This window comes from Toxorhynchites rutilus, chromosome 2, assembly GCF_029784135.1.
Source record: "Toxorhynchites rutilus septentrionalis strain SRP chromosome 2, ASM2978413v1, whole genome shotgun sequence".
In the NCBI taxonomy this organism is placed as follows: domain Eukaryota; kingdom Metazoa; phylum Arthropoda; class Insecta; order Diptera; family Culicidae; genus Toxorhynchites; species Toxorhynchites rutilus.
In genome coordinates, this window is record NC_073745.1 from 118,079,382 (window position 1) to 118,107,310 (window position 27,929).

The window sequence follows — 27,929 nt, forward strand, 5'->3', positions numbered from 1 at the left end:
GTTGGAAAGGTATTTATGCGCGCTATAATATAGTCCTTGATAGTGTTTTGTTTGGTTAAGTCGTTCGTGAGTTATAGTGTTGCAAATATGGAGCAAAATAAAGAGAAAATCCAACATATTTTACAGTACTACTATGACAAAGGCAAAAATGCATCTCATGCTGCCAATAAAATTTGTGCAGTTTATGGACCCGATACAGTTTCCATTTCCACCGCACAACGATGGTTTCAACGTTTTCGTTCTGGTGTAGAGGTCGTCGAAGATGCGCCACGCTCCGGAAGACCTGTCGTCGAAAATTGCGAAAAAATCGCTGAATTATTATGAGTGCCACACACGTTGACGCAAAAAAACATCTTTGACCGTATCGACGCATGTGAAACGCTGCTGAATCGCAACAAAATCGACCCGTTTCTGAAGCGGATGGTGACTGGCGATGAAAAGTGGGTCACTTACGACAACGTGAAGCGCAAACGGTCGTGTTCGAAGCCCGCTGAAGCGGCTCAGACGGTGGCCAAGCCCTCATTAACGGCCAGGAAGGTTCTGCTGTGTGTTTGGTGGTATTGTCAAGGAATAATCTATTATGAGCTGCTTCCCTATGACCAAACGCTCAATTCGGACCTGTACTGCCAACAATTGGACCGCTTGAAGGTAGCACTCATGAAGAAGAGGCCATCTTTGATAAACAGAGGCCGCATTGTCTTCCATCAGGACAACGCCAGGCCACACACTTCTTTGGTGACGCGCCAGAAGCTCCGGGAGCTCGGATGGGAGGTTCTTTTGCATCCGCCGTATAGTCCGGACCTTGCACCAAGTGACTACCACCTGTTTTTGTCCATGGCGAACGAGCTAGGTAGTCAGAAGTTAGCCACAAAAGAGGCCTGTGAAAATTGGCTATCCGAGTTTTTTTGCCAATAAGGAAGCGAGCTTCTATAACAGGGGTATTATGAAGTTGGCATCTCGTTGGGAACAAGTCATCGAACAAAACGGCGCATATTTGACTTAAAACAGATGATTGTAACTAATTTTATGAACAAATGAAAATTCAAAAAAAATACCGCAGGACTTTTTTGACAGCCTAATATTTTGGTTCAAAATAGTCTCTTGATAAAATCTCACCGCACTGTGTTGGATTTACAAATATGAATAATGCAAACTCTGATATGGTGAAATATTATCTATACCATTCCGTATTGACCGCTATTTGACTCATCGCTATTGGCACGATTCACTAGTAATCCATTGCGAATCATTATTCAAATTCATATATCAATTATTAATGGATTACCCATACTTTAAAGCTCTTCAGTTCTTTTGTCTCTGGCCCTAAAAAGGACTCATGTGGACAAACTCAATCCAAACTCCTTCTCCACGTGTCTTTAGAAAGACAGTTCATTTACGCTCGACGCGTGTTTACTCAATGAACATGGTGGTGGTGAGTGAATTTATTCTTCTTCTTACTTTTGAAGAGACTTTGAACTTTGCATGTTCATTCGCCTCTAACAGTGAGCGAATTTCCAACCGGGTACCTATATATATTTTGTTCTGTAGTTTCAAAACGTATTATACGTATTTAACAAACATCATTCATAGATGTTTTGTCTTTCAAATGAAATATTTGTCACACCACTTTCCTCGACTGGCAGAAACATTAACGTTCAAAATAATGTCTTGATAAAATCTTACCGCACTGTATAGTAGAGATGGGCGAGCGCTCACGAGCCGCTCATTTCAGCCGGTTCATCAGAAAGAGCGTACGATCCGCGGTTCTTTAAAAATGAGCCGCGGCTCTCATATGTACGGCTCTTGAATGAACCACGGTTCAAAAAAGACCCACGGTTCTTTTATGAGCCGTGGCTCTTTTTGAACCGCGGTTCATTTAAGAGCCGTTCATTTGAGAACCACGGTTCAAAAAAGAACTGCGGTTCATAAAAGAACCGTGTTTCTTTTAAGAGCCGGCTTATTGATAAAGAATCGTACGCTCGTTCTGACGAACCGTGGTTGGCGGCAGTGCGGAAGAAATATGTGTATCCCAAGCTGCTTTTCAAGCGGTTTCATTTAACTGTTTTTATGTTTGTAAATTTTGGCGGATTACATATTTTCTCGAAACCCCATAAATATGGGTATCTAATGAAAGGACTTGACTAGTAGGACACTGTTATTTATGTAAAATGGAAATCCAAGATGGCGGACGTTACAAAATGGCAGACAACTAATTTCGTCAAAACCCCATCAACATGAGTATCAAATGAAAGGGCGTGCCTAGTAGATAGGCCGCCACCTCAAAATGGCGAAATATATATTTTTCCTCAAAACCCTCCCAATATGGGTATCTAATGAAAGTACTTGACTAGTAGGACACAGTTATTTATGTAAAATGAAAATCCAATATGGCGGCCGTTATAAAATGACAGACTACATATTTTGCCAAAACCTCATCAATATGGGTATCAAATGAAAGGACTTGACAAGTAGAACACAGTTATGCTTGTTAATCCAAAATAGCGACCGTTACGAAATGGCATACTAAATTTCTTCTGAAAACCCCATCATATGGGTATCAGATGAACGGGCTTGACTAGTAAATCATAGTTATTTATGATAAATCCAACCAACATATGGGTATCGAATGAAATGATTTGACTAATATAATATAGTTAATCATGAAAACATTCCATTCGAAATATTTTATAAACGTTTGGAATATAAAACGGGGAGAAAACTGTTCAAAAAGAGCGAAAACTGCTATATTCTCCCGACTGATAATTCGACAAGATCAACATTAAATGGATCAAGTGAAATCAGTTCTAGTGATTATAAAAAAGCTATGTATGAATTGACTTCGGAGCTGGTAAAGCGATCTACAAATCTTGAGTCAGACGAATTAGTATCCTAACAAATACTGCTAGATCCTCGCTTCAAGCAGCAAGGTTTTGGGAATAACAGAAAGTACAACTATGCACATCAGTCGTTTATAAGGATGCTAAAAATGACACCCATAGAATACACACCTACGAAACTACTACAAATCGTTGGTGACGAAGCGCTGTCATCTGTATGGGAGGAGTTTGATGCATTGGTTGGCAATATTCGATCCTCACAATGGAAGGAAATCTATCTCTCCGCGGCTCTATCTTTTTTTTATAATACTATGTATTCCGGCGACTTCAGTACCATGTGAGCGAGTTTTTCCGAAAGCAAGACAAGTTTGCAGTGAAAGATGTAGTAGACTTTCATCAGATAACATTGAAAAGATAATGTTTATGAATAAAAAAAGAAGATCATTGTGATGGAAATATATCAGAGAAAACCTTCAGTAAATATTTTTACTTTTCTCTGCATTGATTATTGTTTTAAACCTTATTTTTTACGTTCTCCATTCTTTACATATCCGAATAAACCAGTTCTTGAAAAGGACCGTCGAGCCGCTCAAAAGAGCCGGCTCTTTCCATTGAGCACACGGCTCTGAGCCGCTCACTGAAATGAACCGTTTTGCCCATCTCTACTGTATAGGTTTCACAAGGTTCCCGGAATAAATCGCCACAGAAAACGACTGCAACAGAAACCACCGCTTATAAAATGTGTAGTAGGCTATAAATATTGTGGCGCGGTATTGTATTTCAAAACAAGAATTAACCGGGCAAACGTATCGCCCCAGGCAAACGTAACGCCCCGGGCAGACGTATACCGTCCGACGCTCGCTAGAGCTCGGTCGGACATTGCTAAAGGATCGTATCCTATGTTTCAAACTAACCGGGCAATCAGTGGATCCCAGGTTTGCGTGCGAGACACCGCCGCTTCCGACGGCGGGTCGGCGGTGGACTCGGATTGCGTCATCTTGGCGGCATGGGCCGCCTCGATTCCTTATCCTCGCCAAATGGGGACTTCGTCCCCATTACATTGTCCTCAGAATAAATTTCGAAAAACGAGAACAAGAGAATAAATTTATAATAGAAATGTGAGGCACATGATGTTTTTCCCGCGCCAAATATTTCTAGCCTACTACACTTTTTCTAAGCGGTTGTTTCTGTTGCAGTTGTTTACTGTGGCGATTTATTCCGGTCACCGTTTCACAAATATGAATAATTGTCTGACACTAAGGGGATAAACCGTGAAGACAATGTTTTCGAGATTCCAGTTCGTTTCTCGAAATCATAAAAATGTCACATGGTCCTGTCTGACTTAACACCCGACCAAATATCCAGCGTAAATCAGTTCCCCACTCCCTTCCCTTTCCTTTTGTGCTACTAGGCAAAGCACTGTGGTCACCTCGTGCTCCCTAAGCCGAGTGGTTAGCGTCACACATTATCATGCTGGGGATTCGGGTTTGATTCCCGTTCTGGCCGGGAGATTTTTCGTCAACGAAATTTATTCCGATTTGCACTAAGGTAACACGTATTCTACAGCTTGCCACTCCGAATACATTCAAGGCGTGCTTCGCCACGCCATAGTAATCTCAACTACGTACTACTAATAATAATGACGCAAGTAATACATACGTTGAGAAGTCAAAAGTTCCACTGGGAACGTTAGTACCATCCAAAAAGAACGATGGTCCCCTCACCAATCCAGTTTCTATTTCTCTCATTCCGCTCATTTCACACTTCGCTCAGACGGCAAAGAATTCCGCACGAATTCACTCGAAGTGTACAGTAACGTTGGTGTACATACCACTATGATCCCTTCATGTGCAATTCAGTGGCTCAACAAAATCTCCGGTGCAGGAATCGATTCCTCATTGAAAATATCCAGCGCAAATTATAATCCCCTATGCTGCCCATGTTTGCATAGGAGACGTAATCACCAACACCATTAGTGTTGGGAAAACGCGTTTTGTTGTTTTTTTGCCTATAAGCGTAACCATGCAAATTTCCAATGAAATTATCTGTCCAGTTGAAGGATATTATCGGAAAAAAAGCCGGTAATACCAATTGTTATCGGATAAAATCAAAAAGGTTTGGAAGAAATTTAGTGAAATGTCTGGAAAAAGTGCTCTGGATTTGTTGCGAGTCTGATAGTACTTTTTTCCTGAATACTCTGGGATATGATAAGAGCAGCAGGTTAGTGTTTTTCAATTAATTGAATTTGTAAAAGCAATTTGTAATGTTGGTAGTTTTAGCAACATGATTTACCGATATCACGATCAATCGCATAAAGATGGTGGAGTGATTTACATCAACGGTATAAGTAAATGCTGAATATGTGGAATAATGCGATATCGAATTCGAGGTGCTAAGGTGCACCTTAGCACCTTAGTTATAGTGCTAAAAACCAATATTTTACTACTGATCTGATTGTTTCGTTATCTACTTGAAGATTCAAATTCAGAAATTTTGGTAATTATAACATTAAAAGACACAACTGCTTCTCTTCTTTCATCGCAGTGCAGTGTACAGAAAATACTGATTATATGAGCAGCATTTCAATGGTTTCTTATATTCATCTATTAGGAAACATAATCAGACACTATCGTGAAAGCAGCGGCGTAGTGAGGGTAGACAGCGCCCCCGGAAAATTATGAAAATGGCGCCCACAAAATACCACTTTTTATTGTTTCACTAGTTTTGAAAATGTCATATTTTTAGTGAACTACTCACTTACACTAATGTTCACTTTGATCAGTTTATTTGTATTTAGAAATAGAAACATCATTACCAGCTTCGCTCATTCTATGGTCAATTCATTGTCTTGCGCAAGCAAACCATTTGTCATGACAATTGTCATGCGTAAATGCGAAAACAGAATAGAAACATACGGTATGAGGCATGATGTCGACGCCAACCTCTCTCAGTTTCTGTTCTGTTTTCGCTTTTTCGCATGACAATTGTCATGACAAATGGTTTGCTTGGTCTTGCGTGCTTTAGCTGAAGTAAATTGATCTACAATTGTATCTAAATAAAGGTCTGCTAACGATTCATTCACAATCGAAAGAATTGTCAAGCCATTAAGTCGGTCTTAGCTCATTTTAGAACGCAGATTAACCAATTTAAGTTTGCTGAAACTACGTTCGAACGACGCGCGGTCTGTGCCATTTTTACCTTAGTGTAGCTTCATTCACTTCACTTTACTAGCTAGCTGGGTGGATTTTTCAATAAAATGGCCACGGTGCGAGGGAGGGAGAATATGCCTTTCATTAACATAGGCATTATCTAGAAGCAGAGTCCAACATTTTCGGGAATGAAACATGAAAATCGACTCTCCTCTCAATAGCTTCGCTTCGAGTACGACTAGTTCGGAAACTTGACTAGTCCATCAGTCATCCTCACTTTTTACGCTCATTTCTATTCAATTCCACTCCAGCATATGATTATTCTAATTAACATGACGAATGAATCCACTCACAAGATGGCGCCATATATATTTCTCACAACCCCATTAATATGGGTATCAAATAAAAGAGCTTAACTAGTAAAACACAGTTATTTATGACAAATGCAAATCCAAGATGGCGGCCACAACAAAATGGTGGATTACATATTTTCTCAGAACCCCATCAATATGGGTATCAAATGAAAAGGCTTGACTAGTAGAATACAGTTATTTATGATAAATGCAAATCCAAGATGGCCAAAGATGGTGCGATATTTTTTCCCAACACCTTCAATATGGGTATCAAATGAAAGGGCTTGACTAGTAGAACACAGTAGATCATGAAAAATACAAATCCAAGATGGCTGCAGTTCCCAAATAACTGATTACTTTTTAATGGTTTCATTCAGCTTGCCCTGTTTGTATGTACGTTTGAGTGTTCGTAGGATTGCCCCACATTAATTGAAATTTGACCCCGTTCCTGATCACTGATTGATCTGAAATTTGGAACATACCTTTAATTCTATTGCCATTATAAAACTGCGTATTCCATGATCTTGAAAAATTCAATTTGGCCGCCGCTAAAAAATGGCTGAATGGCTTGACTTGGAGATTACATTACATAATCAACAACACAAACATGAATGAAGGAACGGATGTGATAACTACTAACTGTTACTTGTCTAATTATTTTCTAGCTTTGAGTACATTAATCCGTATAACCTCAAAAGTAAATTATCTGTACCATTAGCATACTACAATGGTATCTCTACAATAAAACAACTCAACTTTTTTTTAATTTTTGACGTAGGATTACGTCTTTCGGGAACATATTGGGGTACAAATTGAAAATCGAAAATCGAGCGCACCGTTAAAATTGTCCAATTTCAAACGATTATTGCTCAGTCATTTCATGATGGATTGACGAGATTTTTGCGTCAATCAATTTCGGCACTCCATAACAATTTTTTACATTGAATGAAATAATATATGTCATGAAATCAACTATCGAACAATTGAAAAACCTCAACCCCTATCCTAACAGAAATACCCACTTCTGATAGGTCGAAGTTGACGACATATGCGGCGAGTCCCAAACAGAGACATCAAATCAAGCTGCCTAGGGGAAATTGGCATTGCAGATACATGAAAGTAGGGGGAGATTTTTTTTCCACCGACATGTATACCCTAACAGAGATTTCAAATCCATGGTGTCTGGGAGAAATCAGCATGTAAATACCCTCGATAGTTTAACTAACGACGCGCACAAATGTATAGTGCTCATTGTAACTAGCGTGGGCATTGCTGATTGCATACGTGCTGGCGAATAAGTTGGGAGCGATGAACAAGTGTTTTTTTTCGTTCCAATAAGAATCTTTCGATTGAAGAATGATGTTTCAATGAACTGAATAGAACTTATGCTTGATATAATTAATAAATAAAATTTAATAAAATTTAAATTTGGAACTTTTATGATGGTTGCTTCGTAAAACTTTTAGCACAACTGTAAGTGTAATGGTAGCTATTGTGTTAAAATGACTTGAAATATGAAACGATTTTTTTTCTCCCATGGAAGAAAGTTCATGCGACGAGCAAAATTGGAAAAATGAAGAAATATTGGAAAAAGTGATCTCAAATATGCTCTACATACGTATTGGGTGCTGTTAGCCCAATTGAAATTCGCATTGAGGCATGTAACATCGTGTTCCGTTGGATTTAAAGTGAAAAGAAAATAGGTTGAATAAATACTCAGAAAATAAAAAGTTATGAATGAAATTACTTTTCCATTCAAATATATTTTCTCTATACTAAGGTAACACTTTGTTTCTGGTGAGAAAAATTGGGTTCGATAATGATAATTATCTTATATTGCTTTGATGAGCTTTTTTTTCTTTATTTCATCCATACATAACACAGGCGCCATCTCGTCCAGGACCACAGAGGGCGGCTTTGGTACGTGATACGCACCATCTAATGACTAATCACCATCCTTCTATCATTATCACTCGGTTATGGACACTGGTAGAGTGAACAAACAATACCTAACAACCAGACAAAACGGAGCCAAATCATTATCGAAGAGTTTAACAATGTAATTCTTCAAACATATCCAAAATCAGCGTGCAGCAGATAGCCTAACGGAATCCTACGCCAACTATGCGGTCGTGTCTTGGACACAACCCTCCTGTGACTTTTATTTCTTACCTAACTTTCTTCGGAATATTTTTATTATTTACTGTATTCTATTAGTCAAATTATTTTATTTGATAACAATACAGGGTAACTTCGATATAACGTACATTTTACTTTCAAAATTGTACGTTGTATCGAATTGTACGTTATAACGAAACATAATAAAGAACTCAGAAACGTAGCTTATATTACTTTATTGTGTTGCTGTTTGAGTAAGGTTAATGGATAAATTCAACTAAAAGACGAAGCCAACTTTTCTCATGATGTTTCTCCTCGTACTGTTGATTCAAATTTGATTCATTTAGAATCCGGAATCACAAAACAGTTGTACTTCGGGATTGGTTAAAAGTACAAACCAAGCTTTAGTATCAAAATTTATAATTCATTGTTCTTTCAGAAAAAAAAATGGGTGGGTTATATCTAAGATATAACACCGGGTTGACGTGGGACTACCTTAGCTTAGCAATCATATGTTTGTATTGATTAAATTTTTGATTGAATGAAACATTTTCCGAGTTCAATTGAATTTAATATATTTGCTTTGTGGGTAAAAATTTTGTATGATGCCATATAAGGTCAATTCATGCAATATGATAGATTGTGTTCTTCATTACAAGTAAATTTAGGACTGCCATCCTTTTACGTTCGGTATGATGGCATCTTTGTTCTGAAGTCTTTGTTAGGCAAACACATTTCAGTCGGAACAAAATACCCCCGATTTTCATGAATTTGCAATGACAATTTCCCCAGGCACCTTGGTTCAGATGTCTGTATTGGAGAAACACATTTTAGTCGGAACAAAAATGCCCTCGAATTACATGTAGTGATCCCCGATAATCGTTCGACTAATCGATTTTTTCGATTAATTCGATCGAATAATCGAACGAATACTGCGCAACTAATAATCGATGCGAACAAATAATTTTCATCGATTCATCGATCCAAACTCAGAGAAAAAAAAACGTACGGCCGCTGCAGATTTATCCTGAAATTCAATCATTATCTTTGACGCTCCCCAAAACTCGTAAAAGAAGCTCAATACCGCGAATTGAGATTCCTTAACCAGTTTAGGGGAGCGTAGAAGATAATGATTAGTTTTCAGGCAGAATGAACACTTTTTTGATTCCAGATGGCTTTCTAGCAAATGAGAAATATTAGTATAACTAATTATTTCTCTCAATGTAACGATTAATCAATTAATAGATTATTTAGGGCTATTAATCGTATCGAATAACAAACTGCTGAAAAGTATTCGAATAGCTGATGAACGATTAATTTAAAAAATCGGGGATCACTACTTACATGTATTTGCAATGCCAATTTCCCCACGCTCCATGGATTTGAAGTCTGTGTTAGGGAAACACATTTCAGTCGGAACAAAAATACCCCAAACTTTCATGTACTTGCAATGCAGATTTCTCCAAGTCTGCTTGGTTTTGATGGCTGTGTTGGGGAAACCGTAAATCGGGCCAATCAAAACAAGGCAGGTAGGGCGTTTTGATGACGCTTAACACTTTACAGTTATTCAATTGTTTCTGTTATGAAAAATAACATTTTATTAATTGCGATAGAAGCGTTGAAATATTCCCTATCAATTGATGTAAACATCTTTCCGATCCAGTAAGAAATGTACGAGTTATAAGCATTCGGAATCTTTCATTTTTTCCTGCATGTTCTGTGTTTAGGTTTTCATTTTACCCCCCATATACTCCGGTTAGACGTAGTCCCACGTCAAAATACTATTCAAAAAATTATTCCTTTGGACTTCGAAAATGTGTACGTTATAACGAGGGTACGCTATATCGAAGTTTCCCTGTATTGAGGGGAATGCAAAAAATACATAGTCGACTATTTAGTGGCGGTTACCTTTTCGAATTTATGTTGTTCATAATGTAGTCTATTCTCCAAGTCAAGCCATTCAGCCATTCTTTAGGGGCGGCCAAATTGAATGTTCAAGCAGTTTTATAATGGCAGTATAATTAAAGGTATGTTCCAAATTTCAGATCAATCAGTGATCAGGAACGGGGTCAAATTTCAATTAATGTGGGGCAATCCTACAAACACTCAAACATACATACAAACAGGGCAAGCTGAATGAAACCATTAAAAAGTAATCAGTTATTTGCGGACTGTGGCCATCTTGGATTTGAATTTTTCATGATCTGCTATGTTCTACTAGTCGAGCATATTCATTGGATACCCATATTGATGTGGTTTTGAAAAAAAAATTTATATTTTGCGCCACTTTGTGGTGGCGGCCATTTTGGATTTGCATTTTTAATAAATAACTGTGTTCTACTAGTCAATCCCTTTCATTTGATTCAGGTCAGACTCGATTATATGTGATTCGATTATATACAATTTTGGACTCGATTATATACAGTTTGGAAAAAAAATATTTGTTTTTATATTTCAAATATGACTTATTTCAAGAAGAAATGTAACCTTTCAACGTTAAGGTGAAATTTGAGTGGCTATTACATGTACAGTGGGGTAAAAATAGTGATTTTTGGAGATTTTGCTTGATTTTTTATCAGGAATTCTTTATATCGATATTGCAGCCAAGTTAAGAAAGATAGAATTTGGGTGTCAAAAAACAAATTGTAGAGCGGTTTGAGAGCTTCAATTTATTTGATAGGAACAATCCAATTATTAAAATTTTTAGGATAAAAGTAATAATAACACATTAAAAATTATTAACTTTTAAGTTTTTCACTTCCAAAATGTTATTAAAATACACTGATTTAGATGTTCCACTACTATATCCTATACTAAATTTTTCTCATCTTTCAAATGAAGGCACGGAGTTGTCTTCCGTAGCGTACTTTTTAATGTAGAGCCAGTTTGAGTCAACAGAGTCCGAAACAGAAAAAAAAACTCTGTCATTCTTGAAATTCGAACATATGCGTAGAAGGATTTTTTTTCATCAAATATGATCGCCTATCACCTCCTGAGAGAATCTGGATAAATTTATTTTTTTCGTGTGAGAAAGGTGTTTTCTGACTTTAAGGGGATGAATCATAAATCAAATTCCTCTTTTATATTCAAAAAACAAAAAATACATGCAAATAAAACGAATAAAAAAAATTTTTTTTGACTCGATTATCCGGAGTGAAAATAAAATCAATACTCCGGATAATCGAGGCCAACCTGTATTGTATTTTCAGCTTTAAGGGGGGACCCCGGTTATGAACATCGGAAAATCGATTTTTTGTTTTTTGCATTTTTGTGAAGCTTATGCTCTCAGAAATGTTGTCCTAAAAGAATTTTTAGATATTTGATTTCGTTGGAAAGTTACAGCCAATAGTATGAAGTCACTTCAAGAGACATATTATTGCTGTATGAATTTTTGAACGCTTTTTTCTCGAAACCATGTTTTTTCAACTGGTGGTATCGATATCTCAGGATCTACTCGACCGATTTGGCTGAAATTTTTTATCAGCATGTAAAAATGGATTATCTAAAGCGTTACATAGCCGTTTTTTGATATCTCATTTTGGCAATCCTTAAGTCCTAAAATATTCATTGGAATTCGCTCTGCGACATCCCGTTGCTTCAAAAACGATACTACCAGCAAGGTGCCGATTTTCTGACAGCATTTACGCATCCAGCTGTCAACATTATTCGTGCACTCAAAAAATGGAAAATACATATTCAAATATACCTTAAACAATAACCGAAATACCCGAACACTTCAGTTTATTCTTAACACCCGGGAAAAAAACACGAAAATTCATTATTTTTGAACCTTCCCCCTTAAAGCAACGTTCATACAATCAGAATAAAACCATAGAACTGCTAAAAGAACAGTGTGTGTTTTCGGACAGTGTGTGTCCACTAGCAACAAAACCAGTGAAATAATGCGGTCTCTTTGATATGGTAAAACATTCTCTATTCCATTCCGTGATCAAACATCCCGTATTGACCACTGTTCTATACATCACTTTTGGAACAATTCTCTCGTAATCCATCTTAAATTATTAGCCAAACATCGTTTTTCGCTAGTGTTCATCATTCATCATCATTCAGAATGAAGTGATTACCATACCACCCTGTTCAGCCAGCAAAAAGGAATTAATGTTCGAAAACTTATACTCCAAACGTAACGCTCTCATTTTCGATCTTTGAAGTTACACCCCAGTACAGAAATGAAATACGGAGTCCTACGTCAAAAACTTAATTTCATCACTGAGACAATAACCAATATTCGTGATACGGTTGCTTCGCAGATAAACAATGCATTGGAAGAAGCTGAACAAATTTTGGAAACGAGCCTTAATACTGCTTTTTACGAACATGCTGTAAACTTGAGAGCAGAATTATGGCTAGAATTATGCAAAAAAAATATTTTCGAACAAAAAGAATGAATTTGAAAGTCAAAATATAGTTGCAAACCGAAGTCCGATTTCAAACCGAGAAGGAAAAGAAAAGTAATGTCAAACAGTAATGATAAACCAGTTCTTGAGGTGGGTTTAGACTAGTGATATATTCATGTGAAGAAATATGATGAGATTCATAGAAATCGCATCAACCGTTTACACTAGCGTGAACTTCTATAATGAATATATTCATATTTTCGGTGAATTTATTCACCTGAAGTAGATCTGCATCCAACTTTAGTGATTTCTAACCAGAGAGAAATTCACAAGCGTTTACATATGCTGAAGTTATGTATAGAGGGTTTTCCAACTTTAAATTCCGAAAGTAAATTAAAATAAAACACACTTAGAATTCGAATTTCGATGAAACTTTTATTTCAAATTAATGTTTGGTTTATGCCATTATGTGTGAAATACAACATCATTCAAATGTCCACCTAGGGCTTCCTCGCACACTTTGATCCGGAACAGGTAATTTTCGATGACTTTTCGGCACATATGGGGCGGTATCTCGGTCATAACGAATGTTGTCTTTCAAATGTTCAAGAGTTTGCGGAGAGATGGCATAGACACGGTCTTTCGCATAACCCCACAAAAAAAAGTCTAGCGGGTTCAAATCGCATGATCTGGACGGCCAATTGGCATCACCAAAACGCGAAATTATGCGTCCCTCAAATTTCGTTCGCAATATGGCCATGTTCGGTCGTGTTGTGTGGCACGTGGCGCCGTCCTGCTGAAACCACATGTCATCCGTATCCATATCTTCAATTTGTGGCAAAAAAAAATCGGTTAACATGCGGCCATAGCGCTCACCATTCACAGTTACCGTCTCGCCGTCCTCATTTTCAAAGAAATACGGCCCGATGACTCCCCCAGACCATAATGCGCACCAAACAGTGACTTTTGGCGGATGCAATGGCCTCTCAACAATCACGTGTGGATTTTCTGAACCCCATATTCGGAAATTTTGGGTGTTCACATAGCCACCGAGCTCGAAATGTGCCTCATCGCTGAAGAAAATTTGATGCGAAAATTCAGCATTTTGCTGCTGTTGTTCGTTCACCCAATCGACGTATGCCCGACGCATTCCATGGTCACCACGCTCTAATTTTTGTACCAGTTGGACTTTATATGGATGTAGATGCTAGTCCAAATGCAAAATTCGCCACAATGATGTGTTTGACAAGCCCAATTGCTGAGCACGCCGTGGAATCGAAACATTCGGGTCATCCTCCACACTGGCAGCAACAGCAGCAATATTTTCGGCCGAACGCACATTATGATGATGCACAGGTTTCACAATATCCGCTACGGATCCAGTTTGTTCGAATTTACGCACTACATTAGCGATTGCGTGCTCTGTAGGCCGTCCATGATGACCAAAATCCGTCCGTAATGCTCGAAAAACATTTGCCGGCTTTTCATCATTTTTATAGTATAATTTAACAAAATTAACACGTTGTGCGATGCTTAAACGATCCATATTGTAAAATGGCAGACATTCAACTAACGATATGACGCTGTGGTTGACAGTTATGTCAAACGGTTGTCAGCGCAGGGCTGTATACTTTCGGAAGCCCGAAATGGAAAACCCTGTACCTCGAATAAGTGTATCATATTTATTCTCACCCGTTTACACCTATTTTGACGTGAATAAATCCATCTATAGCTATAGATCTCCCTAATGTAGCGGGTGCAATAAAACAACGGAAAGGAGAGGGACCAAAAAGATCGCACGTTTCTTATCGGGCTAGGCTCCGTTGCCCTTAGAATGCAGTGATGAATCATAGATGAGCGATAGATAAAGAAGTTATATGCAAAGGAGCAAAAGCATTTATGGTTTTCTCTTTCTTTCACGTTAGATTTAAATTTAGGCTTGAATTAGGGTAGAATAAAATTGTATATAACCCAAGGTTCTCTGAATTAAATAAGTAGTCTTTGGAATTGTGTCGTTACAAATACATCCGAAACCCTTATTGAATCGACTAACGAGAGTTCTTCAGATTCAAGTCTTCCAACCTTTGCAGCAATAGTTGTATAATTTACGCTCGGAGTTCGTGAAAATCTTGTACTCGTTGATCCTCCCGCTTATTTGATATTCGATAGATTGATCAGCTCCCGTTCGTTGCTCGTTCCGGAATTAGTGCGAAGGCAATCAATTCAGTTTTTTCCAGGAACTAGTGACTAGTGACTTTCAACTCATTTGGCTGGTTCGTCACTTTTATTTCCATTTTTGGAAGAATGTCGGGAGTGAGAATTGAACTCGTGACCTTTAGCGTGAGAGGCATGGATGTTATCAATACGCCAGGTCGCCTCCACAGGAACCAGGTTAATTCTCGCAACACTTCTTCCCACTTCATTTCTGCAAAGTGCCAATCCCGATTCACAATGGTTGATTCCTTCGCTCAACCGACTCTGCATATTGGGCAACTTTTACACCACTGAAATATAATCTTTTGCGACCGTTGTTCCTAGAAATCCCAAGATATTGGGTTGGGGAAAAAGAAATGTCGTATATTGTCAATATATGGCAACACTTAAACATATCTTGTGTTGTACTTATCGCATCGGGTCATACTATACGGCTATTTAAAAACGACAATCTGTGCTACAAGTATCGTTTTGACAGTGTTGTGATTGTCTTTTTCAGTCTCAAGTTATAGCGCGTCAAAGATGAAGTCCACCAAGCAAGAAATTCGCCATATTTTACGTTTTTACTACCTGCGAGGTAAAACTGCAACGAAGGCGGCCGAAAAAATTCGTGTAGTTTATGGACCCGATACTGTAACGATTCGCACAGTACAGCGTTGGTTTGATCGATTTCGTTTTGGTGTAGTGGCTGTCGAAGATACACCCCGTACTCGTCGTAGAAACCGATAAAATCTTTGAAATCATCCAAGTAGACCGGCATGTGAGCACTCGCTCGATTGGCCAGGAACTGGGTATAGACCATAAAACCGTTTGGAACCATTTGCAGAAGATTGGATTCCAAAAAAAAACAGGATGTATGGATGCCACACGAGATAACGCAAAAAAATCTTTTAGGCCGAATCAACGCCTGCGATGCACTGCTGAAACGGAACGAACTCGACCCATTTTTGAAGAAGATGGTGACTGGTGATGAAAAGTGGATCAGGTACGACTATCTAAAGCGAAAAAAAATCGTGGTCGAAGCGCGGTGAGCCGGCCCAAAGCATCGCCAAGCCCGGATTGACGGCCAGGAAGGTTTCGCTGTGTGTTTGGTGGGATTGGAAGGGAATCATCCACTAACGCTCTTGATGATACTAAGTTGGCCTCAAAAGAGCCTTGCGAAAACTGGCTGTCTGAGTTTTTTTGCAAATAAGGAGGGGGGAGGGGGGTGGTCTATAAGGGGGGGATAATGAAGTTGCCTTCTAAATGGCAACAAGTTTGCGAACAAAACGGCGCATATTTGACTTAAATTGGATAATTTTAAGTATGTTAAATAAAGCGTCAAATTTCGATCAGAAATAGGACATTTCTTTTTCCCCACCCTATATTAGAAACACGTGAGGCTGGTCCAGTTATTGTTATAAAATCTGTAGATTCGATTGAATGCAATGACTGTATCCGGAAAGAAATGATCCGGAAATCAACTCGATTCACAAATGCATAATGTCCGTAGCTATCGAAACGGCTCGAATACCATAGAGTATGCAACAGTAGAGAAACGTAATTCCATGAAAAACCCACATTGAAAGCAAATTAGGTGAAAAATACAAAGCTATTATCCCGAAAGCATTGAAACCAAAAGCGAAAATTTTGGGAATGTCTGTTCAGTTCAGTTCCTCTGATGTTTTTATAGACTTGTTGAAAAGCCAAAATTAAAGGTTCGGTATAGGTGAAGTCAATGTGGTTACTATTTACGAGAAACCACGCTTCAACTGCGATAAATATAACGTAGTACTCGAAATTGACAGCCAGTCTTTTAAAAAATTAATAAGCGCTAAAAAATAGGAGGGTGGTATCCAAACACGGCCGCCTCATAGCGTAAGACTACGAACTTATTACATTCAATTCGCCTTCGCCAATTCGCCAATTCAGTTATCACTTTCGATGTTACAATTTCGTAGTCTACAGATTCTAATTTTCATATTAAGTTTCAGCCTCAACATATGGCATTGGCTGATCGCTGTCTAGAGTGTAACCAAAAGTCAATGTCACCGTCACTGTCACATTCGAACGCTTATAACTCGAGCATTCCTTAATAGATCGCAAAGATGTGTGCATCAGTTGATAGGAAATATTTCTACGTGCGTATGTATAGCTGTGCGTACAGATCAAGAAGCCAATCAAACTATTGGACGATAAAAAGTCTGCAATCTGCGGGAACTTCCAAGGCCACTGTTCCACGAATATTAATTTTTTTTTCATTTTGTCAGACAACCGTCAGCGATTCGTATAATCGATCCAGCACACAATGATGACACTTCTGCAAAATTGTCTTTTGGGTCACAAAAGATTTATTACAAGTTATTACGAGTTATTACAAAACGATTCTAAGCTGATATTCGGAATAATAAAATATATTTAACAAAGGTTGTCCCTTTTGTGTGGTTCTACGTCGCCGGTTATGTCCCCGACATTATCCACCAGCAGGGTTGCCATAATAAAATCTGTGTTTTTGGTCTCAAAAAATCTTTTTATCTGTTTTTTTTTCTCGGAAAATCTGTATCGAAATCTGTATCAACTCTTTGCGGTTGTTAGTTTGCCTTCAGCCACCACAGCAAAGAAGTATACTAACACTGTATCTGTTCTGCACTTTTTCCAAACAAATTTCAGTGTATTGTGAACTTATTCACGAACCAAAACGGTGCTACTATGAATAACAGATAACGGAACTTAGTATAAACAAAAGTTGTCATCCATGCTTTAGGAAAGGATCAATGGAAAACCCCATGTATTGCGGTACTGTGTAGATGTAACGAGCATTTTTCTGTATGTTCAAACAAAAAGATAAATAGCAAAAGATGTCAAACTAATTATTTTTGTGATATATGCGAAAGAAGAATTATAGCAAATATTTTTTAAACATAAACATAAAAACATTGTTCAGTAAATACTTATCAGAAGTTTACAAAAAAAATAAAGGAATCTTGTTCATCTTTCATAATCTCCCAAAGTTATACATCATTGCTTTATCATGTAAAAAAATGGGACCAGTACGACACACATGTCGAAATTTAATACGACCGCAAAGGGTTAAATTCATAAGTTCAATCTTGAAGCATAATATTAGCTTTAGAGCCATTGATTGACACAGTTATTTTAAATTTGACGAATGCATGAATGTTGAATGTTTACGTGGATACCATCAGCCACATAAACATTCGTATTTTCTATGCTTTAGTAGGAAAAAGATAAACAGTGTTATTTATTTATTGTAAAGCTAGTTAACGACGCAGATTTTTGCATTTTTTTACCTTAGATTGAGCATGAGGAAGCAGTTTCGTTATTTTGTAAAATCTGTAAATCTGTATGAAAACAAAAAAAATCTACAGATTCTTGATTTCAAAAAGTCTTAAAAATCTGTATAAATACAGATTATTCTGTAGATATGGTGACCCTGCCCACCAGATTTTTTACATAGATTTTTCATAGATTTGGAGATCAATGATCTTTTCCATCAAGACGACAGATGTCAGACTAATTGATCTATACGCTTTGGAAGTCGCCCTGTCACCTTCACCAGACTGTGGAATAAATATAACCCGGACTTCTTAACAGTTACTAGGAATCTAGCATAGAACCATACTAGCCCCTAACATATCCGTCAGAAGAGGGACAATACCATCCTTACTTTTTTGTAACAGTACTAGATAAATCCCAGATTTAAATGACTTTCAAGAATCCAATCGTAAATACCGTCCTGACTATTTTTCAAGCTTTAATCTTGTCTCTGATTGGACATGATTAAGCTGTATTGATGACCTGTGTGTGTCCGGAGGTCAATTGGATTGAACCTGGGAAGTGCGTATCCAACATGATACTGAGTGTTTCCTGGGAATTATGAAGCTTTGCTACAATAGGTAAACTTTCTACCTGTTCACAGATGTATTTCCAATCCCTTCGGATTTACGGATTTCTTTGTAATATTCTGTTAAACAATCAGGATACAGTAACTCGGAAGTTGCGTCCTTCTTGCGACTTGGCTGAACTGAAAGATTTAACGTTAACTTCTTACAAGCATGTCCAAGGAAACTATTGAATAGATCAAGTTTAGTGAAATGGCGGTATCACAAAGAGGGGATTTCATATCAGTAGATTAAATCAGTTCGGTTCTATTAATGTATTAATTAATTATCAATTAGATAATCGCCCAACTCAAACCTGATTATTAGTTCAATGTAAACAGAATATTTCTGAACTATAATCAATATAATTTGCATTCGTCCCCCAAAAATTTGGCAACACTGAGAACAAAAAAAATCAATCGTCTGTATAAGCCACACAGCATCATATTTTACACAATAAAACTCAAACAATCTCTCAGCTGACTATGATGGGGGTGCTACTGACCTCAACAAGTTCCTCTGGATCGGGCGGCTCGCTCGGCTCGCTGGTTGATTCTCGCTCCTGTTGAGCCGCCTGTGCCTGCATCTGACATTTCCGGTCCAGTAAGTCCTGTTCCTTAGTTTCGAGCTCGTGCAGTTTCGAGGTCAGCTCTTGATACTCCTCTAGATAGAGGGTCGGAGGCTGCTGAAAATCCGCGAACTTGGCATTCAGAGCATCGATGTTCTCCCGCGTAACGTGAATTACGGATTTGATGTTGCGAAGGTCCTCCTCGAGCTGGGAGTACGCATCGAGAGGCGGCTGCTGCTCGTCATCCGTATCGTCCGTTTCGGCCGACATTTGCGTAGAAATGCCTGCCGCGGCCTGATGCAGGGATAAGCTAGGAATTTTGGTTTCTTTTGCTGCTGGCGCAGCGCTAAAAGTGTTACTGCTACTATTGGCTCCGACAACGCTGCTACCATTGCTGCTTTTCACCTTGGAAATAGTCTTGCTGCTACTGCTGCTGCCCTCGTCGAACACAGCCATTAAATCGTCACCATGAACCGATTTTTTTTTTCTTCTTCGAGACACTGCTTATATTCCCAGCCACAGCACTACAAACAAAATAGCACTTTTCTCGCAGATGCGTGAAAAGTGAGACATTTCGCAAACGCGATTACTAGCTGCTTCTAATTCACGAAAAACTACAATCTTTTTCACTACACACAGGTATCCGTCTTCTCTTCGGGCTACTTTTTCACCTTTTGATGGATCCTCGCTTGCGTTCTCGTCCGAGACTCGGCTCTGAGTCGCTGATGGTGTACCAGCTGACATTTCTACAAGCTATCCCTGGCGGCGGAATTGTACTGCATTTGTCTTATGCTCTGAAGTCGTAATAGAATATGGACACAGTAAAAAAAATCCTAAAAACTATCGAAACATTTTATTTAGATAGTAAAAGTATCATGATTTCGAGAAATAAAAACTTATTCATCCATTTGTCCGTCAACTGGTTTTGATCGTTTTTGTTGGCTGATAGTTTCCAACTTTATGTAAATATATTTCCATTGGGATTCATTTTGAGAGATTTTAGTGGAGTATCAATAACTTTTAAACGATTGTAAAGCGATCCTGTGCGAACTTCAGGTACTTTATACTTTGGGTCATTGTGTTGGTAAAACTTGAATCTTTATTTCATTCTTTGTTGGGAATTTTTTCAAATTTTTCTTCAAGATTTTTTTTTCCAATTCATTTATTTGTAAGGCTCAATCGCATAAGCTTTGCGGAGCCGCTAATTCAAGTTTTGTTTATACAAAGTTTCAACTAATTGCTATGTTTAGTAGGATTCGACCGAATACTCGCGGTTTACTCGAGGTTAAAAGGGCAACAATTTCTGTGGGACAGGACAGGTTAGGGATTAGGATAAGGAGTACCGTTGTCTCAACAGAGGGTTTCCACACGCACTGTAGCATTGTGCATAATGACCAGGGATATCATCTGGTGTTCGACTAGCTGTCGAGGGTGGGCGACGGTGAGATGAGGGTACAAGACAAACAAACTAATAACGAAAAAGAAAAACACAACAGCATTAAATTTTTATACTAGACCGTTTCACAAACATATAGATCAACTGCGTATAGCAGATGTCGCGAGTTCCCAACACGTCTCCAACAGGAACATAGGGTTGTCTTCCTTGGGCCTCAAGGGCATTCAAAAGGTACTCTCTGGCTGCGTAATTATCCGTACATTGCCAAACTGCGTGATCGATGTCATCGTAACCGTTTCCACACCGACAGACATTGCTTTGAACAAGATTTATTCTGTGGAGATGCACATCTAGCGAGTAGTGGTTGGACATAAGTCTACTCATTACACGAATGAAGTCACGACTTACGTCCAAACCTTTGAACCACGCTCTCGAAGAAACATTTGGAATAATTGAATATAACCACCGCCCAAGACTTCCAGTGTCCCAATCGGTATGCCAACTCAAGAGAGAACTCGTATTTCATCGTATGAAATCTGTCTATCAAACAATTCGCCTTCCTGGGCACCCACCTTTGCGAGAGTGTCCGCTTTCTCATTGCCAGGAATTGAGCAATGAAAGGAGACCCATACAAAGGTTGTCTTATAAGATCTTTCGATCAGTGCACTCATCTGCTGCCTCACTTTTATGAGGAAATAAGATGGGTGCCTACTAGTTTTCATCGACTGGAGAGCCTCAAGCGAACTGAGACTATCCGAGAAAATGAAGTAATGGTCTGCAGGCTTTTTGGAGATCATCCCCAATGCGAAGGCGATTGCTGCCAGCTCAGCAACATAAACGGAACAAGGTTCCTGCAGTTTGCGGAAGGCGCTCGAATTTTCATTGAAAACACCGAAGCCAGTGGATCCATTGAGGCGAGACCCATCAGTGAAGTATCTTTTCATGCAATTGACTTTTTGGTACTTTCGGTTAAAAATACGGGGAATGAAAGTTGGTCGAAGCTGATCTGAAATCCCAAGTATTGCTTGTTTCATCGACAGATCGTATTCAATTGAGGAACTGCTGAAGGTGAAGTGAGCACGGTCTGGAGTAAACGATGGAAGACAAATATCCGACAAAATATAGTGGTAATAAATTCTCATAAACCGAGATTGTATATTTAGATGAAGAATTTTTTCAAAGTTTTCAATCACAAGTGTGTTCGTGACTCCGCATTTCACCAGTATTCTGAGAGAAAGCTCCCAGAATCGGTTCTGTAGAGGAGTTACTCCTGCCAGAACCTCGAAACTCATGTTATGCGTTGAGTGCATACAGCCGAGAGCTATACGCAGACAATGATATTGAGTTCGTTCCAATTTTAGAAGGTGACTTTTAGCTGCTGAGAGAAAGCAGAAAGAGCCATACTCCAGAATAGATAGAATAGTTGTTTTATAAAGCGTTATGAGATCTCCCGCATGAGCTCCCCACCACGTGCCGCAAATCGAGCGGAGAAAGTTGACCCTCTTTTGACATTTTTGCTTCAAATACGTAATGTGGGTAATCCAAGTGCATTTTGAATCAAACCAGACACCAAGGTACTTGAAGGTCAATGATTGGGTAATGCTTCTGCCCAAAAGCTTAAGTTGCAATTGGGCTGGGAACCGCTTTCGAGTAAACACTACCAGTTCTGTTTTCTGCGGCGAGAATTCGATCCCTAAGTTCCTTGCCCAAGAAGACAAGTTATCTAGGGAATTTTGCAATGGTCTTTGCAAGTTTTCGGCATAGGGACATCTGACGGAAACCACACCATCATCTGCAAGTTGTCTTAGCGTGCATTGTTCTGCCAAACAAAGGCCAACGATAATCACTTTCTTTCTGTGTTCCATTAATATACTCACAAACGTATGCGATGCTACCAACTGCGCCATTGTCGTAGCCAGGTTCAACAGCTTGTCCAAAACTAACTACTCGCAACAACTTTATTCCAGAGATTGAACCTCAATCTCCAAGCCACAATTATATTATGTATATTAACCCTCATTTTTCCTTTTTGACAGTCTCCCGTTCTTTTACGTGCAACACAAACAATGAGAGAATAAACCTCTCAGTATGCGTTCCTAACTCGCCCTTTCGTTCAGATTTCTAGTCGTTGACAAGCTCTCTCTTAATTCGCGTTGACGGCTGAATGGTGTCGACATCTGGATACAACATTAGTTTGCCTGGGGCCAACTATTCTCTATCAGATTAGACGGCCCTAAGGCAGTTTTAAATTGCTAAAATTTGTGTGAATTTTTTGACGTAGGACTACGTCTTTCATTTCTATACCGGGGTGTAAAATCAAAGTTTCGAAAACGAAAGCGTTACGCCGGAGACCGAGATTTTGAGCGTTAATAGCTCCTAAACAATTGAACGAAATGGTATGATAAACACTTCATTCAAAAGATAAAATGTCTACGCGTTCTATATTTGTTACTTTTTGATCCAAAAACTTGTTTCAATAGCCTTAAAATTGCTTTCAAAACAGGCTATTGAAATCACGAATCGGTATACAAGCGAGCGCCGCTCGGAAATCCACTCAGTTCTAATTGAACAGCGATTGGAGCATGTTGGCGCTGTTGTGGTGAAGCTCTTCATTTATCATGAAAGCGCGGATGAACGGTGTCACCAAGAGCCTGTTTGTGCACCTTAGGCCAGAAGGAAATCCATCAGGAGGAGAGTGATGCCACAAACGGTTCCCCAGGAAGACAGCGCTACACACACATACACGCGCGGAATTCTTTCCGTTAGGATGCCATTCAGCATCGAGAAAGTTCCGGAAAGATCTAATCATTTCTGGAAAATAATCTGCCAGTTCCTCTGGGAATTTAAAAATACATTCATGTGAAAGAGTTTATTTGAATGTTTTCTATTCATGTAACACTGTGAACAAATATTTTTCAATCAAGTACTATTAACAGGTGGTTATCGAGTTAGTATTAACCACTGGTGGGCTTTCAGTATCGAGGAAAATGTGGAAATATCTAATCGTTACTGAAAATAATCTGCCAGCCCCTCGGGGATTTAAAATTACATTCATGTGAGAGTTTATTTTAATGTTTTCTATCCATGTAACACTGTGACCAAATATGTTTCAATCATGTGCTATTAACAGGTGGTTATCGAATTAGTATTAACCACTGGTGGGCTTCCAGTATCGAGGAAAATGTGGAAATATCGTTACTGAAAATAATCTGCCACTTCCTCTGGGAATTTAAAAATACATTCATGTGAAAGAGTTTATTTGAATGTTTTCTATCCATGTAACATGTGACCAAATACATTGGGTTTTGTGATTTTTCAATCAATCGCAATTAACAGGATAGCTTCTGAAGATTATTCTTCCCCATCAGTAGGATATTTCCGTATCCAATATTGTATTGCCATCGTAAACCACACCTTCTCTCGATTCAATCACACACAAAAAGCATACTTAAGCGATATTCTGGTGGTGAGACACATTCATTTTTCGTGAGGACATCGACAAGACAACATCGTTGCCTAACGTGCTGGAGGAGGTGGACGGCGAAGGATCGACACATACACGCGCAGAATTCTTTCCGTTTGGATGCCATTCAGCATCGAGAAAGTTCCGGAAAGATCTAATCATTGCTGGAAAATAATCTGCCAGTTCCTCTGGGAAATTAAAAATACATTCATGTGAAAGAGTTGATTTGAATGTTTTCTATCCATGTAACACTGTGACCAAATATTTTTCGATCATGTACTATTAACAGGTGGTTATCGAGTTAGCATTAACCACTGGTGGGCTTCCAGTATCGAGGAAAATGTGGAAATATCTAATCGTTACTGAAAATAATCTGCCAGTTCCTCTGGGAATTTAAAATTACATTCATGTGAGAGTTTATTTTAATGTTTTCTATCCATGTAACACTGTGACCAAATATGTTTCAATCATATGCTATTAACAGGTGGTTATCGAATTAGTATTAACCACTGGTGGGCTTCCAGTATCGAGGAAAATGTGGAAATATCGTTACTGAAAATAATCTGCCAGTTCCTCTGAGAATTTAAAAATACATTCATGTGAAAGAGTTGATTTGAATGTTTTCTATCCATGTAACACTGTGACCAAATATTTTTCAATCATGTACTATTAACAGGTGGTTATCGAGTTAGCATTAACCACTGGTGGGCTTCCAGTATCGAGGAAAATGTGGAAATATCTAATCGTTACTGAAAATAATCTGCCAGTTCCTCTGGGAATTCGAAAATACATTCATGTGAAAGAGTTTATTTGAATGTTTTCTATCCATGTAACACTGTGACCAAATATGTTTCAATCAAGTGCTATTAACAGATGGTTATCGAGTTAGCATTAACCACTGGTGGGCTTCCAGTATCGAGGGAAATGTGGAAATATCTAATCGTTACTGAAAATAATCTGCCAGTTCCCCTTGGAATTGAAAATTACATTCAAGCGAAAGAGTTTATTTTAATGTTTTCTATCCATAAAATATCCATATAATACATTTGGGTTTGTGATTTGTCAATCAAGTACAGTTAGCAGGTTAGCTTCTGAAGATTATTCTTCAGAACAAGGTTTTTCGTATCCTATATTGGATGCATAAAACCTTGTGCCTCCAACGTAACGCTCTCGATTTCGAAGTCCCCCAAATATTCATTTATTCATTCATTCAGAATGGATTTAGATTCAACTTCAAACAAATGATCTCTAAATCAACGATAGTCCTACGTCACCCTTGCGGTTATACCATAGATATAACCCACTTCCTGTTTTTTCTTGGCGTTATTTACCTACTAGAAGTACGTTGTTCTGACCATAATTTATACTATTTTCTATGAATTTTCAGATATTCTCACCAAAACTTACCATTATTATATAAAATAGTCTTTAGACATAATTTTTACATGATATTTTCTCATTAATTGCAAGCAGAAGTGATCTTCATTTACATAGAGTACAAATTTGATTTGGGAAAAATAATTTTCATTCATAATTTTTATTTTGAAAGTGTGTTCATTTCTTCTGCAAACCCATATTGTCATGCCTACTCCCCCATTTCGTAATACGAAGCTCAATGCCGTCAACGTGGATTCGTTTAAACTTGTCTAATTACAACATTGTCAAGGATCAGGACAGATGAACTGCTAATGGTCTAATGCACAAATGTATTAGCCAAGTAACATATTTCGTGCAGTAATGTGATTCTAATTCATTCTTATTATTGGCTCTTATCTCCCACATACGGCTGAACGTATTATTCGTGCCAGAAACTTCTTACGTCTTGAAGGACGCAATGTGAACTATGCGTTCCAAAACCCTGTTCGTTTTATGTCAGTCCGTTTCAAAGATGTGTTCGAGCCTAGGTAGTGCGGAAGAAATCAAAACGGCTGTCAAAAAAGATCCAATTGAAATGTCAAAAAAGATCCAATGATCAGGAGTGTTATTTTTCTTATGATAATCAACACTATGAAAAAGGTATTGTTATCAAAAGCAAAAATAATTAAACTTATAAAATGAACGAACTACATTTTTCCGTCAATTTTTTAATTGTCCACTGCATCTCTGAAAGAGCATCTTGAATTGCAATGTATCAGAACCTGACAGAATATAAACAACCTACGAATAACGCTTAGTTCACTCCAAGATTTTAATGTGGGAGCAAAATTCGACATTGGCGAATTTCGATACGTACATACATAGCAAAATGAAATGTTTTGGAGACGTTTTGTTCTGACGTCGGTGGAAACAGCTTTGCTACTGAAGCTGACCGAATGAAATCCGCTTAATTATGATCCGCTAGTCCTGGTGATGAATATAACGGTAAAGTAATCTACGCTTCGTGTTGATGATGGACGTAATCTTCTGAGTCAACTACCGGCTTAATTGTGGAGAAGGCATTACGGTTTCTCACGAGGTTTCTTTTCCGGTCGAAATGTAACGATATATTTGTAATCTGTAAATGTGTTTGAAAGGTTTGCTACACTTTTGGTTTTCAATAATTGAAACATCGTATTTACTCCACAGATACGGGAACCCTTCTTCGGAACTAGTTTGTCGTCTCCGCAAAAATCGACCAAGCGCGTCTGTAAAAACGTTTCCGATAAAAGCTAACGCGAACATTTTCACTCGTATTCGGCCAGCTTTTCACTGAGCATTTCATTTTTATTTTTAATATGCTCTTTCCCTGATATAATTTTTCTCCGAACGAAATAAAAACATACGAAATCACAATCACATAAATACGAAGTCACAGTCACGTAAATGTTTACTCCTGCGATTTGAAAACATTCGATCATAAGTGGAAGATGATTTTTAAAAAAAGTATGTAAAAATATGTGAAAGTCTGTTGAAAATGTGGAAATGTCTGTAAAAGTGTAAGGATCTGTAGAAATGTCTTTTAACGTAACCTTCATAGATTCATTGATATTAGGCTGTCAAAAAAGTCCTGCGGTATTTCCGCGAGGTGTCGTTGTAAGCGCGTAGTTCTAGTTGTATTCATTGTATCGAGTCATACTATAGCTTGTTGGAAAGGTATTTTTGCGCGCTATAATATAGTCCTTGACAGTGTTTTGTTTGGTTAAGTCGTTCGTGAGTTATAGTGTCGCAAATATGGAGCGAAATAAAGAGAAAATCCGACATATTTTACAGTACTACTATGACAAAGGCAAAAATGCATCTCAAGCTGCCAATTAAATTTGTGCAATTTATGGACCCGATACAGTTTCCATTTCCACCGCATAACGATGGTTTCAACGTTTTCGTTCTGGTGTAGAGGTCGTCAAAGATGCGCCAAGCTCCGGAAGGCCTGTCGTCGAAAATTGCGACAAAATCGCTGAATTAACCGAGAAAGACCGGCATAGTAGCAGCCGCAGCATCGGTTAAGAGCTGGGGATAAGTCATCAAACCGTTATTAACCATTTGAAGAAGTTTGGATTCACAAAGAAGCTCGATGTATGGGTGCCACACACGTTGACGCAAAAAAACATCTTTGACCGTATCGAAGCATGTGAATCGCTGCTGAATCGCAACAAAATCGACCCGTTTCTGAAGC

General features: G+C 38.4%; 1 protein-coding gene across 1 annotated transcript in view; it reads right to left on the bottom strand.

Moving 5' to 3' along the window:
• Positions 1-20,197, bottom strand: part of LOC129768407 (raf homolog serine/threonine-protein kinase Raf) — a 42,604-nt gene extending 22,407 nt beyond the window's left edge. Inside the window, exon 1 of the mRNA XM_055770047.1 lies at positions 19,416-20,197. Within this exon, the coding sequence (XP_055626022.1) occupies positions 19,416-19,934 (519 nt within the window). The 5' untranslated portion in view covers positions 19,935-20,197. The remainder of the gene's footprint in view (positions 1-19,415) is intronic.
• Between the last annotated feature and the right edge of the window lie 7,732 nt (positions 20,198-27,929).